Source organism: Brugia malayi (assembly GCF_000002995.4).
Source record: "Brugia malayi strain FR3 genome assembly, contig: Bm_v4_Chr4_scaffold_001, whole genome shotgun sequence".
NCBI classification, from domain to species: Eukaryota; Metazoa; Nematoda; class Chromadorea; order Rhabditida; family Onchocercidae; genus Brugia; species Brugia malayi.
This window is the reverse complement of record NW_025062478.1, coordinates 13,118,517-13,137,587: the sequence shown is the minus strand read 5'-3', so window position 1 is coordinate 13,137,587 and position 19,071 is coordinate 13,118,517. Positions and strand designations below refer to the sequence as shown.

General features: G+C 19.1%; 1 protein-coding gene across 1 annotated transcript; it reads right to left on the bottom strand.

Annotated features, from left to right (window-relative positions):
- Positions 1-4,496: 4,496 nt before the first annotated feature.
- Bm17853 (Uncharacterized protein) lies at positions 4,497-5,089 on the bottom strand (the record flags this gene model as incomplete). The annotated part of the gene is made up of 2 exons (XM_043082598.1): positions 4,497-4,616; positions 4,955-5,089. The coding sequence occupies 2 exons, from the start codon at positions 5,087-5,089 to the stop codon at positions 4,497-4,499; spliced, it is 255 nt and encodes an 84-aa protein (XP_042938532.1).
- Positions 5,090-19,071: the final 13,982 nt, after the last annotated feature.

Below are 19,071 nucleotides of genomic sequence, written 5' to 3'. Positions count from 1 at the left end.
ATTGTTAGTGGATGTTTATGTTATATTTGCGCCATATTAATTTTCATCTTTTGTTGTTGAATTTGTTTGGATTGTTTGAGGATTGGTAGTGGCCCAAAGTAAGAAATCAGAGATTACACTTTTTTTCTTCCATTGCGCCTTGTTTGAATGCAGGTTTTTTCGTCCAAATTTGGAAATTGTTTATAATATAGAATAGCTGCAAAAAAAAAAAAAAATTTTTTTAGTGATAAATTTTAGAAAATTTTATTTTCAATTTAATATTAATAGATGAGTTTAAAATTTTGTTTAATTGAAATTTTAAGCAGTTATTGTGATGACTTAAGAGAAATCATATCAAAAATGTTTTCTGCGCGTATTTTGAAATATCAAATTTTGTTTTGTATTCATTTCCTTATGAATGCTTTGAGTTACAAATTCTTTGAATTTAAATATATTTGAGAGGTTTGATTATTCTAAAGATGTCTTAGATTTGTGGAAATTTCGAAATTCCAGTTTTTGATTGGTCGAACTTTGTCAATAAAGATTTTAGAATTTGAAGTTGCACCATAATGTTCAGCAATGACAAATGTTAAGTAAATAATCTGTAGTTTCAAATTTTTGTCACTCATTAATTCAATCAATTTTGCATCATTTTTGATAATTTGTGAAGTATCATAGTTTCTCAGCTAACTTATATCTGTATTGGTAGAATTTTTTTCATCCTTTTTCATGAAGAAAAAATCAGTTCTATCATATTTTAACAAATGGCTGATTATATTTGATGCTGAGCAATACTAAGTCAATATTAGTAGTATTATTTGCAATTTAATCGATAAATATTGCTAATGTACAATTACTTATAATTAATTTTTAACTATTTGTGTCTCTTTGTATATATCAAATTTCAAGAGAAAATTAGGGGAATTTTCGCCATCATTTTTTTCACTTAATTAGTTATTTATTAATTAGGATGGACGGAATTCTATATCATAATATTAATTTATCGTCAATTGAGCTTATTATTAATTTGATATTAGTCGAATGATTATTTATTACAAAATAGATTTTATCATTAAAAACAAATTTAAGTTCAAAAGCAATTAGACTATTGCATAAAAATAATTTAGGAAATAAATTCTCACTCAATAATATCCTTTTTTCTTTACCTGCAAATTTGCGCATTTAATTTTTCTTTTAATAAATTAGATAATATTATTTCTCAGTTAAACTAATTTTTTCTTTTTTTTTATATTTATTTTATATATTATGCATATATATTTTAAATTTTAGTAAAATAAAATCATATTATTATTATTTCTTTCATATATTTTTAGTTCTTTTCTCTCTATTTAAAAAATAAAATAAAATAAAAAAAAACAGTCATCATTCCATCATGCATCTATCTAATGCATAAAAATATTCTTTTTTAAACAAATTAACATCATTTCTTTTTTTTTCCCTTTTTCCTTTTTAACTTTTCAAATTAAGCAATATTATTTATAAAACTTTATTATAAAATTTTTATTCTCAACTTTTTTTTTAATTTTTTTCTTAGCAAATTTTATTAATTCTTATTTCTACTGATAATATTTGAATTTAATAATTTGAATACATTTAAAATGAAATGAATGAAATATATATATAAATGTATTTATGTATATATAGAGAGATCTGATGAAATGATGCATACATAACGCCTCAATTATAATAACAACAATAATAATCAGTCAACAATAATGCAATTATTTCCTACTCATAACCTTATATACACCTGTATGTGTGTGTGTCTGTGTCTGTCTGTATGTGCAGGTGTGTATGTGTATTTGTGTGTATGTGTATGTGTGTGTATGTGTGTATGTGTGTGTGTGTGTGTGTGTATGTGTGTATGTGTGTGTGTCCATTTATCAAACATATTCATCCATTCTATATTTGCTTATTTTGTCCATTTCAATAAATTATCAACCTTCAAAATGAGGTTATTGACCAAAATAACTCTAAATCATTAAATTTATTTTAACTTATCACTTTTAATAATTTATTTTAACTTATCACTTTTAATAATTTATTTTAACTTATCACTTTTAATAATTTATTTTAACTTATCACTTTTAATAATTTATTTTAACTTATCACTTTTAATAATTTATTTTAACTTATCACTTTTAATAATTTATTTTAACTTATCACTTTTAATAATTTATTTTAACTTATCACTTTTAATAATTTATTTTAACTTATCACTTTTAATAATTTATTTTAACTTATCACTTTTAATCATTCATCTTCTCAATGATAAAAATTATTCAATTTTTATCATAAAAAATAGTTGATGAGAAGAATGATGAAAAAAATAATGTAGCATATAGCATATAAATTTCATTCTTTTTTTTTCTCTCACATTTTAACAAATTATTTAATTTTTTTTCACTCTCAAACTATTCTCAAAGTATTTAAGAAATTACTGAATTTGTAGTTTAAATGATAATTTTTTCTTGTTATTTTAAAAAATATTTGCATTAATCGTTTGTGTAATATATTGTTTATTATAATTAAGTTGAATAGTGGAAATAAATAATTTTACCACTTTAAAACTTTATGGTTTGTAAAATTTGTAAATGTAAAAGTTGTAATGCAATAACGAATTTTGATTGATTAGTTATTTGGATTATATGCAAATTTATAATTTAATTAATTCACAAACATAAAATTGATAAAATTTTTATAAATTATGAAGGATTAGTTAATTAATTATAGCTAATAAATGAGATTTTCAGATTTATATTATTGCTTTTAATGCAATTATATAATAATTCTAATAATAATGCAATGATCTTAGATCATTTATTTGATCTTTGTTCCTAATTATTTAATTTTAATTAGGGCAAAAAACATTCTATAATGAATTTATAATAAAAAATTTTAATTTAATCATTTTCTTTTCGTCTTTTTTTTTCTTTCTTAAAGAAAAAATGTAAATGGTTTTAAGTGAAAAAAAAATTTTTTTTTATAATAATTATACATAATTAAAAAAAAAAAAAAAACATATTCTTCCAGTTTTATTAAATTTGAACAAAAATTTTATTTAACATTGAAAATTGCAAAAATATTATTAAAAATAATTTGATAAAAACAAGTTTGATTCAATCAATTTTGATTTTAATTTTTTAACTTACTAATACAATTTTTTATTTCGTAAAAAAGTGAGAGAGAGAGGGGGAGAAGGAGAGAGAGAGAGAGAAAGTTCAAGAATTAATTAAAAAAATTTGGTATATATTTCTTTCTAACTTATCTAACTAATTAAATGGACTTATATTGGTTGTCATGGTACTTTTGATTCTATAGACGAGTTTTACATATATTTATTTATTGATAAATATTATCTTTATCATCATCCAGCTATTTAATATTTTAATTTAATTTTAATTATTTATTTTTAATATTTCTGTTTATTTTTAATTAAATTTAAAATTTAATAAAATTTTATTTGCTTAATTTAAAAGTTTACTTATTTTATTTAAAAAAGTTTGCAACTGAATGTTTGCGCTTTTTCTTTTTTTACGCACCGATTGCTTAAAATTATTTATAAAAAAAATGAAATGAAATGAAAATTTCTTCATTTCTCTTTTCTTTTTTTAAAAAATATGTTAAATATTAATAATTTGCAAATATTATTTGAAAAAAAAAAAAAAACTTTTACACTTATATAATTGTTGCATTAATAGTTTTTTAGTTTTAATTATAATAATTGACAAATATTTATTAATTAATGTTAATAGGAAAAAAAATATTTTACTATTTTCTTTTGAAAAATTTGCAATCTTTTTTATCAGTTGTCAATTATCATTGTTTTCTTTTTCTGTTCAAATGTAATTACAATTTAAAACTAAATTATTACATTCTATCATATATCGTTTTTTGCATATTACTACTTGATAATAAGATAAATGATAACAATTATTTGATAATAAGATAATTGACAACAATTATTTGATAATAAGATAAAAAAACACTGATAATTTTTATTATAGATCTATATTATCATGAAATAATGAAATAATCGGTTTAATTAATACTAATGAATATTTCTAGTATAGATGTATCAGTAAATATAAATGAAATAAGATAATTAAAAATATTTTTAAATGTGTTAACGATGAAACAAATCAAATATTAAATGAGTAATTGAATTTAATAAAATTATCAAATTTATCCATTTTCTCTCTCTCTTTCTCTTTCTCTCTCCTTCCCTCTCTCTCTTTCTCTTTCTCTCTCCTTCCCTCTCTCTCTTTCTCTTTCTCTCTCCCTCCTTCTCTCCCCTTCTCTTTCTCTCTCCCTCTTTCTCTCTCTACATACATATATATAATAAAATTAAAAATCTTTTATATATCAAAATGAGAAATTATTTCTCTTTTAAAAGTCATTAAATTAACAAAATAAATAAGTTTAACAATGTTAATAAAATTACAAACTAATAGTTCCGATGAACATATATCAATAATAATCGAATTGATTAAATGTTACTTATCACCGCTATCATCATTATTATCATTATCACCATCATCATTATTATCATTATCATTATCATCATTTTGCTCGCATACATTTTTGCCTATCAAATTTGACAATCTTTTAACAATCTATTTTATCAATCGTTGCTCTTTCTTTCTTTTTTTTTTTTGGTACTCTTTTCGTGAAACAAAGAATAAATTTATCATTTTGATAAATGAAAGTTGAAAATATGGCGGGGAAATATTTGAAAAGACTGAAAAAAATTTTTTGCTAAAATGTATTAAAATTAAAATTTTTTACTAATTCATACTAAACGTTTTCTTTTCTTCTTTCTTTCTTTTTTTTTTTTTTTTCATTCTCTTCTTTCATCAATTTATTAACTTAACAACTGTTAGATGAAATTAAATTCGGATCAGATTAGATTGAATCGAATCGAATTGATGATGTCTTTTATTATTTAACTTACCAGTCGAGCATTATCATCATCATTATCATCACTATCATCATCATTATCATCATCATTATCATCACTATCATCATCATCATCATTATCATCACTATCATCATCATTATCATCATCAAATCTATTAATCTTAATCATTCCTTTTTGGAATATTTCAGTTAATTCTTTTACACTTTTTCTTTTTTAATATTTATCATTTTAAATTATTTATATAATATGCTTTATCATAGATAGTGATATTTTTTAACGTAATCATTATTACTGATAATGATATTTCTTAATACAATGATTATTGCTGATAGTGATATATTTCAACATAATCGTTATTATTGATAGTAATATTTGTTAACATAATCATTATTACTGATAGTGAATGAATTTAGTTAATTATAGTACTATAAATAAATATATATATATATAGTCACAATTATTGTAATTTCTATCTATTAATATATAATCCTGTTTTAAGTATAATTTCATTTGATAATAGAAATTATATAACAGTAACATGCCGTAATAACAAAGCTATCAATTCAATAACCTAAAATCTTTTTTACGTTTTTACGTTTTTTACGTAAAAAAACTATTTTGAGTAACCATTTTATTAGGAAATCATCATGAAAATAAAATTTATTTTTAAAAATAATAAGCTAGAAAGAGTAATAGTTGAAAATGAGCAGAATTGAGAGTTTATCTAATTGATACAATTTTTGAATATTATTAACAATATTATAATTATATTCATACAAAAAATTACAATTTAAAAATTTGAATTAAATTACAAATAAAAATTTTATTCAACAAAAACAGAAATGCATACAATTTATAAATAAAATTAAAATTATCTATTAATGTACAAAAAGAAAAAAAAAAAAAGGAAAAGAAAGAAAAAACGAATATTAATAATATCAATTAACAAATTAAAACAAAATTACATTTAATAATATTTTAAAATTAAAATTTTCACTGTATTTTTTCATTTTATTTTACAATTATTTAATTACATATATTTATGAATGGATTTTCATACTTTTAATATACATACATACATATTGCATCAAACTTGTTATATACTCTTATGATGAGTGATAGTAAAATAACAGAGGTAACCTGTCCAGGTAAAGTCAACCAGAAACTTGTTCGCTGAAATTTCACTCTCATTTCACTCAAATCTCAAACTATCGAATTATTTATTATGCATCTAATAATTTTATATGTGTATGTGTATTTTGATGTTTGTTGTGTTTATTCTATTCCTTTCATTCTTTTCTAATCGGAAATGTTGCTGTGTTGATTGAAAATTTTGAAAAAGATTTTAAAACCTGCTAGTTGTTAAAAAAGAAAAAACGAGAAATAAGAGAATAAAGAACAAAAAAAAAAAAAAAATTATATTAAATTAATATTTTACTTTAACAACAAAAAAAAAACTAATTGTGGGAAAATAATAATTATTAATAAAATTATTTAAATAAATTTTCTAAATAATAATTAAAATTTTTTTTTCAAAAATTTAATGATTTATAATTAATAATAATAAAAAATTTATAATTGATTAAATTTTATGAAATGTGTGATATAAATGTAAATAAAAGAAATAAATATTATAAAGTGCAATAAGAATAAAAAATTTTTTATGTTTATTAGAAAGCAATAAAAATATTTTATCCATTTATTTATATTTTAGTGTGTAAAAATTATCACTAATTAATTTTTTAATGGAATTAATTTCGATTAGAATTAAATTTAATTAATTAATCATTTAGCATATGTAAAATATATGTTTGTAAAATGTTTGGGTAAAAAGCATTAGCTATTATAAAATTTCATAAATTATATTTTACAAAATCATTCGTATCGAAATGAATTTATCCGTTTGTGTAATTTATTAAATTCATTTATCATTATCTATCAGCTGATACATTATCATTCATCATTTATCATTTCATTTGTTTCATTTCAAATTTCTTTTTTCATTAGTGTTTCATTTTTAAAAATTTTCAAATCATTGTTTATCATTGGATACCGTATCATAATAGTAATACATATGTTTATTACAAATTATATTAAATATATGAAATGAAGAATTGATTTTATTTTGAAATTAATATAATCAATTAATCATTACAAATGTTTATCTTTTCTTTCCTTTTCTTTTTTTTTTTTTTATTTTTTCTGTTTTATTTTTGCTTTTGTTTAAATTCAAACAGAGAGTGTAAAGGAAAAAAAACGAAAAACACAGATTTGGAATTCGTTTTCTCTTTCTCTCTCTCTCTCTCTCTCTCCTTCTTCTTCCTTTCCCTTTCTTTGAATTATAAACAAGTAATTTTATCTTATAAAAACAGTTTTATGTTTCATAAATTTATTCGTCTTTTTCTTTTTGTTCAGTTATTTATCAATCAATAAATTTGTTTAAATTTAGTTAATTTTAACAAATTTGAATTGAAAATAAGACAAAAATTCAAACTTTCTTTCAAAACAAAATTTTTTCTTTTTTTTTTCTTTTTTTTTTGAAGAAGAACTAATTATTGAATTTATAAAATTTACAATTTTTTTTCAACATTTTCATTAAATATGTATGAATGTATTTACAATAAAGAATTGATCAAATTTTAAATAATAATTTTAGATTATTTTTTGAAAAAAGAAAAAGCGTTGGAAATGAAATTTAATAATTAAAATATCAATCAATAGGTAAAAATTTTATTATTATTATTGGTCGTTGTTGTTGTTGTTATTGTTATTGTTGTTGTTGATGTTATTGTTGTTGTTATTGTTATTGTTGATGTTATTGTTATCGACAACAATAAAAAGGTTAATGGAATGAGTGCATAAAATAAATGATTTAATAGAAAAAATGAATGAATTAACGAAATGAAATGAAATGAAATAAAATAAAATAAAATGAAAATGATGAAATGAATGAAAGAGAGAGAGAGAGAGAGAGAGGGAAAGAAAAAGAGAAAAGAATAATAATGTTCGATAATAATTATATATGTATTTATAATGAATGAAATTTCCTTTTTATTGCAATTTAATAATGATGAAATAAGCAAACCATTGCTAACATCATTTGATTATTTATTTCTATTTCTTTTAGTATATAAAAAGAAGACAAGAGAGAGAGAGAGAAAGAGAGAGAGGGGAAGAGAGAGAGAGAAAGGGGAAGAGAAAGAGAGGGAAATGAAGTGTGATATTTTTGAACATTTCATTCTGGTATATTCTGGTATATCAAAACGAGAAAAATAATTATTATCATTGCTAATTACTATTTTAAGAATTATTTTATGTTTAATAAACTATTAAATATGTTTGTAAATTTCATATTTCACAAATTGTATTAAATAATAACAAAAAAAAATTTTTTTCTTTTAATTATTTTTTAAATTAGATTTATGCTAATATTCAAAATATTTCATTGTTTAAAAGAATTATGTAACATTCAATTAAATTACCATTTCGGCGTACATTTATTTGTTTATTTTTGTTATATGTTTATTTTTTATTTTCGTGTTACTTGCTTTGTTTTCTTCTCATTGTTTATTTTTTTTTTTTTTTCGCCTTTTTATTGTTTATTTTATTTCCTCATTGTTTATATACTATTATTTGCTATATGACAATTTTATCATTTGTTGCATGCTATTTTTTTTCCCTTTTTGTTGTTGTTATTGTTCGTTTTGTTTATTTGTTTACTATACGATGAATATTAATTATTTATTTGCATTTTTTTCTTTTATTTTGTCGTAGCATTATTTATTGCTTTTTCTTTTATTATATTATTCTATTACTACTTTTATTGATTAGTACAATTTCTCACTCATTAATGAGTAAAACGAATAATTCATTCTAAATTAATGAAAAAGGAAAATTTATTAATAAATTTTTATTATTTATTAGGAGAAAAAAAAAAAAAAAAAAACTTAGTTTCGTTGAAATTAGTTATTCAAATTGTTAAATTATCTCATTTGTCTATCGACTGAATAACTTAAATATAATTTATTTCTAATTTTTCTTTTTTTAAAAAAATTTTTTCATTTATATTTTGCACAAATCAATTATCGAATCCGTTTCTCTTAACAAATTTTATACTGCACTTTATATCACAATGATTAATTTGTTTATTTTTTCTTTAAAAAAAACAATTTTTTTTTCTTCTCTTTTCGTTTTCTCGTTTAAGAGAAAACTTTGTTTTTCCTTATTTTTCTCTTTAGTCTTCTTCTCCCTCTCTCTCTCCCTCTCTCTCCCTCTCTCTTTCTCTCTTTATTTCTATCTTCATGGAAAACTCTTTTGTTTTGTTCTTTTTTTTTTTTAATTTTCTGAAAAAAAAAGAGAAATGGAAAGTAAAAGTAATGATTAGTGATTGAAGCGAGAATGAGAAGCAAAAACTCTGTTATAATCATTTTTTTTTTTTAAATTTAAAAATTTTGATGTTTTTTTTTTTTCAAATTTGATTTTTGAAGAAAAAAAGGAAGGAATAAAATAAAAAAAAAAAAGTTATTCCATATTTATTAATTTGAATAAAAATTATTGAAATCAGAATTTTTTTTTCATTTTATACAATGTATAAAATTCAAAGACAAATAAAAACAAAAACAAAATAATTCAAAAAAAAAAAAAAAAAAAGAGAGCAAAGATCTTAATCTTATTAAAATTTTGATAAATTTGAAAAAAAAAAAAAATGTCACATTTTCATCTTTTCTTTTCCTCATCTAATTACTGTCATCACCGCCATCATTGCCATTACCGCCCATCATATAGCATCATCATCATCATCGTCATCATCATCATCGTCATCTTCCATCATTCGCAATCATTTTTATAAAATTAAACGGTTAGCAAAACTTTTCTATTTCCATTTAATGTTTCATAATCAACTTTTCTCTCTCTCTCTCTCTCTCCCTCTCTCTCTCCCTGTCTTTCTTCTTCGCTACTCGTTTTCTCTTTAAAAGCTAATTGTATAAATCTCATTTCAATTTTATATTTTACCATTATTCAACTTTTTAATTGCATTTAATTATTTAAAAAAAAAAAAAAAAATTATTTCTTTAAAAACACATTTCATATAGAAAATTTTAGCATTTTTAGCAATTAAATAATAATTGAAAGAATTAAAACATTTTTCAATCAGAAAAATTTTTTCTTTTCTGTTATAAACTTAGATCTCTTTTTTTTTAAAAAAAAAAAAAAAAGTAAAATGAAATGTTAATTAAAATTATAGCTATTATCAATGTTATTATCATTTCAGAAAAATAATTAAAAAAAAAAAATGAACTTTTTTTTGTGCAAATTTTAAAATTAATAAAAATTTTTCTGAAATGATAATACTTTTAAAAGGTTTTATTAAAATATTTAATCATATTATTATCATCGAGTTAAACTGAATTTTTTTTTTCTTTTTTCTTTTCAAATTTCAAATAAATATTCATCAATTACTCAAATCAGTTGCATATATTTTCCCATCGACTCTCTTTAATTACTATCAATTGTGATGAAAAGAAGTAGAAGCAATAATAATAGCATATTATCATATTATAATAATGAGCCTAGCATATAAATATGAATATAAGGCCTAGAAATGTACATAAAAGGCCTAAATGTACATGTATATAAGGCATTCATATTTGTAAATGCAAGGCCTAAATGATTAAGTGCATAAGCGCTTAAATGTGCACATATAAGGCTTAAATATGTGTACATATAAGGCCTAAGCATATACAATAAGGCCAAGATATGTGCAACTAAATATATGCATATAAGGCTTAAATATGTGTACATATAAGGCCTAAGCATATACAATAAGGCCAAGATATGTGCAACTAAATATATGCATATAAGGCTTAAATATATACATTCCTTCTTCCTCCCATTGGCTTTATTGTTTATTCTTACTTTTATTTATTTATTTTTTTTTTTACTGAGGAAAATATAAACAAATAAATATGCGAAAAATAATATTTCAAACTTACTTTTAACTTTGGAAAGAGATTCGATTGATCGTTTATTTTAATATTTTATTGTTTTAGACTTTGTTTTTGTTTTTGTTTTTTTTTCTTTTTTATTTTCACTCTAAGTAAATGATCGAATATTTTCTACAATTGAAATGACAAAGGACAAAAATGGAGAGAGAGGGAGAGAGAGAGAGAGGGAGGGAAAGATAGGAAGAAAAATAGTGCAGCAAAATTTGTTAATATATTTTAAGTAAGAAAAAAAAAATTTTTCGCTGATAATATCAACAATGTATTTTTTAGCGCAAATGTCTAAATGGTGTCATTTTATCGAAGTTTTCTCTTCAAAATGATTACAAAATAACAAAGAGAGAGAGAGAGAGAGAGAGGGAGGGAGGGAAAAAGAGAGAGGGAATATGATGATGTGAAGGAAGGAAGAGAAAGAAATTTGATTAAAGTGAAAATGTTTTAAGAATATTTTAAATTTTAAAATGATAGTTTTAAGAAGGAAAGTTTAAATTATTCAAACATTTTATATCTTCGAGTATTAATGTAATATTAACAATGTCTTAAAGAATTTGATAAGCTTAAAATTTTTGAGCTTTTATTACTAAATGTTTCAATTATTCTATAAAATTTCTAAAATTTTACATTATAGCTATTAATAACTTATAAAAATTTTTTTTTTTTTTTGTTTTTGAGATTATAAATATAATTTTTATAAATTAATATAAAATTACAAATATAAAAAAAAATTTATATGTATATAGATTATAAATATAATTTAAGTATAATATATCATGGATAAGAAACAGCAGAAAATAGAGTTTCTTTGCTTTTTTTTTTTAAAAAAAAAGAAAAAGAAAACTGAATAAAATTTTAATTTAATCATTCTTATTTTAAGCTAAATTAATTGCAAAAATTTAATTAATCAAATTTGCAAAATTAATTAATTAAAATGATATTACTGTTATGTATAAAAAAATTCTTATTATTACTATTTTTTCTATAATTCGATATAATATTGCATTAGTAAAAAAAAAAAAAAAAAAAAAAATTTAAAAATTATCATTTTTTAAATCTTCAATTTTAATGTAAAATTTTTTAAATATTTTCTTTTATCGATGATGTGATTCTTTCATTTTTTTCACGTTAATTTATGGATGGAAAAATTTACAACGTTTTTTCGTTTTTTTTTTTTTTTTCTTTTAAAAAAACGACGAATTTTTTTTTTTGAAATATTTATTAATTTGAAATACAAAAATTTTTCACTTTGCTAAATGCATTAATACTTTCTTTCATTTCAATCATTCCATTGTATGAAATAATATATTGAAAAATGAAATTAAGTAAACACTAATTTTGATTAAATGATAAAATCGAGTTTATCACAAGTAAGTAAGTAGGTAGGTAAGTAAGTAAGTAAGTAATCTTTGATAAGATGATAAAATGTAGCTTTTTTTAATCATTTTTTTTTGTTTCTTTTTTTTTTTTTATTTATCAAATGTTGATTATATTTAAAGTATGATTATTTCATAATTAATTGATAATTATTTGAAAGAAAAAAGAACGAAGAAGAGCAAAATTAATTAATTAAATTTTTTTTTTAGATAATAATTTAAATGTGCAAAGATAATGAATTATTTTTTTAATTAAAATTCAAAATTTAATTTTTTTTGTTTTTGTTTTTAATTATTAATTGATGATAATATTTAATGAAATTATCATTTGAAAAGAAAAAGGACAAAAAATCATTAATTTATTCTTAAAATGCTCCTTCTAAAATTTTGAAACGTTTTTTTTTTTTTTTTTGTATGCATTTTAAAAAGTTTTATTTTCAATTTTCAAAACGAATTTTTCATCTTTTTCTTTTCTCAGTTCTAATTTGATAAAATGAATTTTTTTCTTTTCTTTTTTGATCATTCTGAAAATGAATAATAATGAATGTTAGCGATTTCAAATTTTTTTTGTTTTGCATTTTCAGCTAAAAAAAAAAAAAAAATGAAAAAAAGAGTTAAACTAATTTGAAATGACATTTTTCATTTTAATCTGTTAAAATTTTCATTCTGATAATTTACTAATTTTTAAAGATGAATAAAAGAAAAAGAATTGAAAAAGACGGAAAAAGATGTTTTTTTTTTTGTTAAAAAAAATTGAATTTATAATTTAAAAGTATTGGAAATAATTTTAAAGACATTCTTGATGCAAGCAAATATGCATTTATAAGGTAATTTTAAATAATAGCTTTAAATTTTTATTATATTTCAATTTGTAGGAATAAAAAATAAATTATTGGAGATGAAAATTTCTAAATTAAAAACCGAAATTATTTCTTCTCTTATGCTAAAACAACTAATTTACATAAAAGTTTGTGGGTTAATGCTATATTTAAATATTAAATTTGTATTTGCAAAAATTTATGCTTTTGAAAATATTAAATTATAATTTGCAATTTGGTAAATTATTTACTATTTTAGGGATTTTTTCCTTTTTTTGGAATTTATATTTGCTGAATGAATTAAATTTGAATTTTAATTAATTTAGCAACAATTCAAATATTATTATTATTATTTTATTTCTATTATGTAATTTTATTATTCAATTTCTGTTATTCATTTCCATTTTTTTTTAAAAAAAATATATTTTAAATGCTTTTTAAAAATATCTTTTAAAATTTATTTATTTTATTAAGCCTACGCAATGTATGGCTCAATTTTTATTTCATTTCTTTAAATTTTACAATATTTTTTCATTTCCGTTTTTAAATTATCAAAAAAGAAAAGAAAAAGAAAAAAGAAATGCTTTATTTAGCTAATTTATATTATAATTTGTTCAATTTTTTTTATTACTTTTAAAAAATTCAATAAATTATTAATAATTCTTCGAAATAACTTTCTAACTTTCATTTTTTCAAATTCTTAAATTAATTACCAAATTTGAATTTAGTAAATTTGCATAACAATAAACCATGTGCATTTGATTAAGCAAAGTAATATAATTTAAATATTATGCATCTATGAATAAATAATTTTAATTTAATAATTAATATATGAATTTAAAAATTGAATGAGAAAAAGAAAAACGAGAAAAGGGAAATAAATTGACAAGGCTTAAAAAGGTTAAAAATAATTTAGTAATGCTTTAAAAGGTCATTTAAAAGGTCATTATTGTTGTCATCATTAACTATTAACAGCGAATAAGATCATTTAGAATGATTAGAAATGCTTATTGTGGTATATGTTTATTGTTTATGTTAATGTTTCCATCACATAAATTTTAATTAGTGTGTATATAACAAAGGTTCTCTGAGAGTTTATTATTGTGTTTATATGTTTAGCAATAAACAATAAACAAATAAACATTAAAATTAATGAAGATTAAAGAGTGAATTTGTTTTGCTAAATATTTGCTATTTTATAAAGAATTAAATTAAAATTTACAACTTAATAATCATTTTTTTATTAATAATTGAAATTTTTAAAACAAATTTTCATTTAATTTTTTTATCTTTTATTATAAATGATTAAAATAAATTTTCCTTAAAATAAAATAATTTTTCTTTTCATTTAATCTATGATTTTTAATTATGATTTGTAATTGTGAATAAATTCATTAGTAATTATAATTTATTTTTCTAAATTTGAAAAATTTATTTCAAATTTAAATTTTATTCAATTTAGTTACGAGGAAAAAAAGAATGGAAATTTTCAATCGTTTTTTTTTTTTTCTCCTTTTTTGTCCAAAAATGTAAAATTCAAATTTACTGCTTCTAATTCAAAAAGAAAACAAACTATGTATAGCAATAAAAAAGAAATTTTCTTTTTGAATTTTAAATTTTCATCAATTTTTTTTTTTTTTTTTTTTAGATTTTTTCACTTTAAGAAATTTTGAAAGTTTTGCATTTTTATTTAAACAGTAAATGTATGAAATATAATAAAATTTAGTTTCTATTAATTATTACTAATTTTTATTTTCTATTTTCATTATAGAATCAAATTTTAGGCTATTAATACTGTTCGTTTCAAAATAGCCATAAAATCGGAATGAGTCAAAAATTCTCGTTTGTCAGTTACAATTGATCAATTCAAAACAATAGCAATCAATTGCTTAGTTCAAAGATATGCGAACTTATTTAATTAATTAACTAATTAATTAATTAGCAAACTAATTAGCCGAGCTAATTAAATCAAAAATGTTGTTGTACGAGTGATAAAATTTTTGTAAAACATTTAAATTTTGATCATTTAATTTCTATACAATTTATTCTTCATAAAATAAAATTATAAATTTTGATTTAAGATAAAAATATTAAAAGATTTTTTTATTTTAATTAAACAAATATTTTAAATTAATTTTTTCTTAACATTTTACGCGCATAATTTATTTTGCTCTATAATTGGGCAAAATTGATCAATCAAATTGATTTTTTTGATAAGAATTTTTTTTTGTTTTTTTTTGGGTGGTGGAAATACTAAATAAATTTATTAAAGTTAAATAAATATATTAAACCATTTTTCATATGCATATAATCTTTTTACAAAATTTTGATATTTTCTTTCTTTTCTTTTCTTTTTTTTTAAAAAAAATTGAATTACTCTTTTCAATCTAACAATCTATTATCACAGTTAATATTATCATTTGTAATTGATAATAATTATTTTCATATATTTAATTTTAAATTACTTTGAGTGCTTTTGAAAAAAAAAAAGCAAAGAAAAATTAATTAAATTGAAATCAGCAAAAATATATATATTTCAATGATTCATCAAATAATTAATCGTTTATTTTTTTGTGGAAAGCTTTTTTTTTTTAAATTAAATTTCATTTTTCAAAAAAGAAAAAAAAAAATGTAATATTTGAGCATTTCGTTAAAATTTTACAATTTTCATTTAATAATTTTAATATTAAAGTAAAAATGAAAAATTGAATTAATTTACTTTGTATTAGAATAAATAATGTAAGGTTTGAAAAAAATGGATTAAATTTTATAACTATTAATTAAACAATTAAATGTTTTTTTTTTCAATTTTTATTTTATTTTTTGTTTCTTTTTAAAATTTCTTTTTTTTTTTATTTATTGTTTTTCTTGTTTTGTTGACAGTAATGAAATTTATAAATCAACAAATAGTTAATATTTTCTATTTATTCACATAAATCATATTTAATTGATTGTTATTTTGATCAATGATCATTGAATTAGAAGTTTAATCATATACTGATAACTTCTTATCAGTGTATTTCTTAATCACTGATAAACATTTCAATAATGAAATGCAATAGTATTGCTTAATATTTCACAGAAATTCAAATAATATATTTAAATATTTTATTTGATGAGTAATTTTTTTTTTTATGATAAATTTTATAAGTGAAAGTTTTTCTTTATTTTTTAAAAAATATTAATAATAGCTAAAAAAAATATTTTAAATTTTAATTATTAATTAATTGAGTAAATTGTTAATTGAATTAATTAATTAATTTAGGAAAGAAACAACGAATTAAATAATCTAATTTGATCAAAGAATTTTAGCATATTTCATTCTAAAATTTTTGATATATTATCATTAATTCATTAATAATCAGTAATAAATGTTAAATTTATAGTAATAAAATTTAATTTTCTATTACTAAATGATATTGTTCAAATTTCAAATGTATTTGAGTATTTATTAAATTAATTAATTATTTACGATTTCACTTTCAAAGCTTTCACGGCAAAGACTAAATATTTTACAAAATAGAAAAAAAAATTTTCATAGAAATTAAAACAGATAAATTAATCAATATAATTTCTTGTAATTAATTAATTAATTAAGTAAGTAAGTAAAATTAATCGAATTAAAAAAGCATACTATAAATTATAACAAAATTCATTTTTAATATTATCATTACTTACCTCTTTCATATATAATTGCCTTTCAAATTTTTCCAAAATTAATTTTATCAAAAAAAAAAAATTAACAAAATGTCATCTCTACCTGTTTTTTAAATTACCTTTGAAAAAAAAAAAAAAAAAAAAAAAAAAAAACGAGAAAAAATGAGAGAGAGAGAGAAAGAAAGAGAGAGAGAGAGAAAAAAAAACAACTTTGTTGATAATGTATTCGTCATCTTTTCTTTTTCAATTTTTGTTTTCTTTTTTTAAAAAAAATTTTTTTTTTTTTTCAAATCTTTCATTTCTTTCTTCTCATTTTTGATTTTCCTGTTTTAATGAAATTAAAAACTAGCTACTTTTTTTTTTTTTTAAAAAAAAAGTGGTAATACTATAGTTAATTCAATTTAATGAATTGCTTTTTCTTTTTTTTTTTTTCGTTCATATAAATTTTCAGGAAAACCGGTTTTTCAATTTTCATTTCTTTGCTCTTTGCTTCATTTCTACTACCTTTTTTTTTTTCATTTTAAATTTTTTATTACTTATTTTACTTTACTATCATTAGGATAGGAAAAAAAAGGAAGAGAGAGAGAGGGATAGAGAAAGAGAGAGAGAGAGAAGAAAGTTTTCATTTTCTCACTTCGTCAATTTATTATATTAGTTATTATTTTAAAAAAGATATTTATTTTTTTACCTTTTTCTTTTTTTCTTTTTCATTTTTTATTTATTTTACTTTTATTTATTTATTCGTTTTCTTTTTTTCTTTTTTTTTTTTGGAGCAATTATTTTTGAATGAAATTTTAAAATACGAAATACACTGATTGCAGTAGAAATGATAAAGTGGAAATTGTCGCTAATTTAAAATATAAATGTTTCAATTACAACTTTTTTTCTTTTTTTTTTTTTTTTTTTCGCTCCGATTTTGTTAAAATGTTTATAAGAAAGATCAAATGGTCAAATTTTTGTTCATTCATTAAATTTTTGAAAGAACTTTTTTAAACCCTAAAATAAAGAAACAAAAGAATTTATCAATTCTTTTTTCCTTTTTTTTTAAAAAAAAAAAGTAGAATTTTCTGATTAAAAAAAAAAAAAACTACAATTTTATTTTAAATTTTCAACATTTGATTTAAAATCTTTGAAAAAAAAAGAAGTATTAAGAAAAGAAAAAAAGTTTTTAAGTATTATTTTTGATTTTCTTGTTTTGTTTGTTTTTATGAATTTTTTTTTTCTTCTATTTTTTGTACTTTTTATTTGAAATTTTACATTTTATATTTTAAATTGTTAATTTAATTCTGAATAATTTATGTTTCATTTTGATTTATCATCTTTTTACTTTTTTTTTTTTTAATTCCTTTCTTTCAGTTTTACTTTTTTTAATTCATTTCTTCATTTTCATTTCTTAAATTATTTGTTAGAGTTGATTAAATTTATTATAGTTTATCATGTATTTTAAGTTTGCTAATACTTAAATAATTTATTACTTATCTTAATTACTTAAATACCATATATAAAATGAATGTATTACTAATATTCGAAATAGTTCAAAGTTTTTTTTACTTTTTTATTTGCTCCAATTTATTCTCAGTCTTGAATTTTTTTTTTTTTTTTTTGCAAATAAAACTTTAATTCGTCTTATTGAATTAATAAATTTTAAAATTTAAACAACGATTGATAATAAAATGATAATATATTATTGTTTCCCATTTTAAATTACATTAAATACAGAGAAAAAGAAATTATTATAATTAAAATGGAAAATTTTTATCAAATATTTTGAATAAACAAATAAACAGCTAAATACAATAAAATATATTACTATCAATTTGAGTTTTTGTCACAAATAAATGACATTAAAGTTGACACCTGACAATTTCATTTATTTATTTTTTGCAGAATGTTTTTTTGAACATAAAAAATGGAAGAAAAAGAAAACCACTTGTTTTTCTTTTTTTTTTAGCTCATTTTATAATATTTAAATTAAATTATTCGCATTTTAATTTCTTTTATTTCCTTTTAAAATATTTATTTAGCAAATATTATTACTCTAAATATTTTATAGAATAGTAAAATAAAATATTATTTCGTTGTATTTTTTATACAATTTTGTATTTATATGTGATAAGTTGTTATCATTATTATCATTTGGTTATATAGATTATTAGATTGTTTTCATTATCATTATGTTATTTAAATCATAATTTGCTCTTATTTCAATTTTTTTTTTTCATATAATATTTTGAAAAACATTTAAATATGATATAATAAAATAAATAAATTAAATTGTATAAATATTGTTTATAATTTTATTA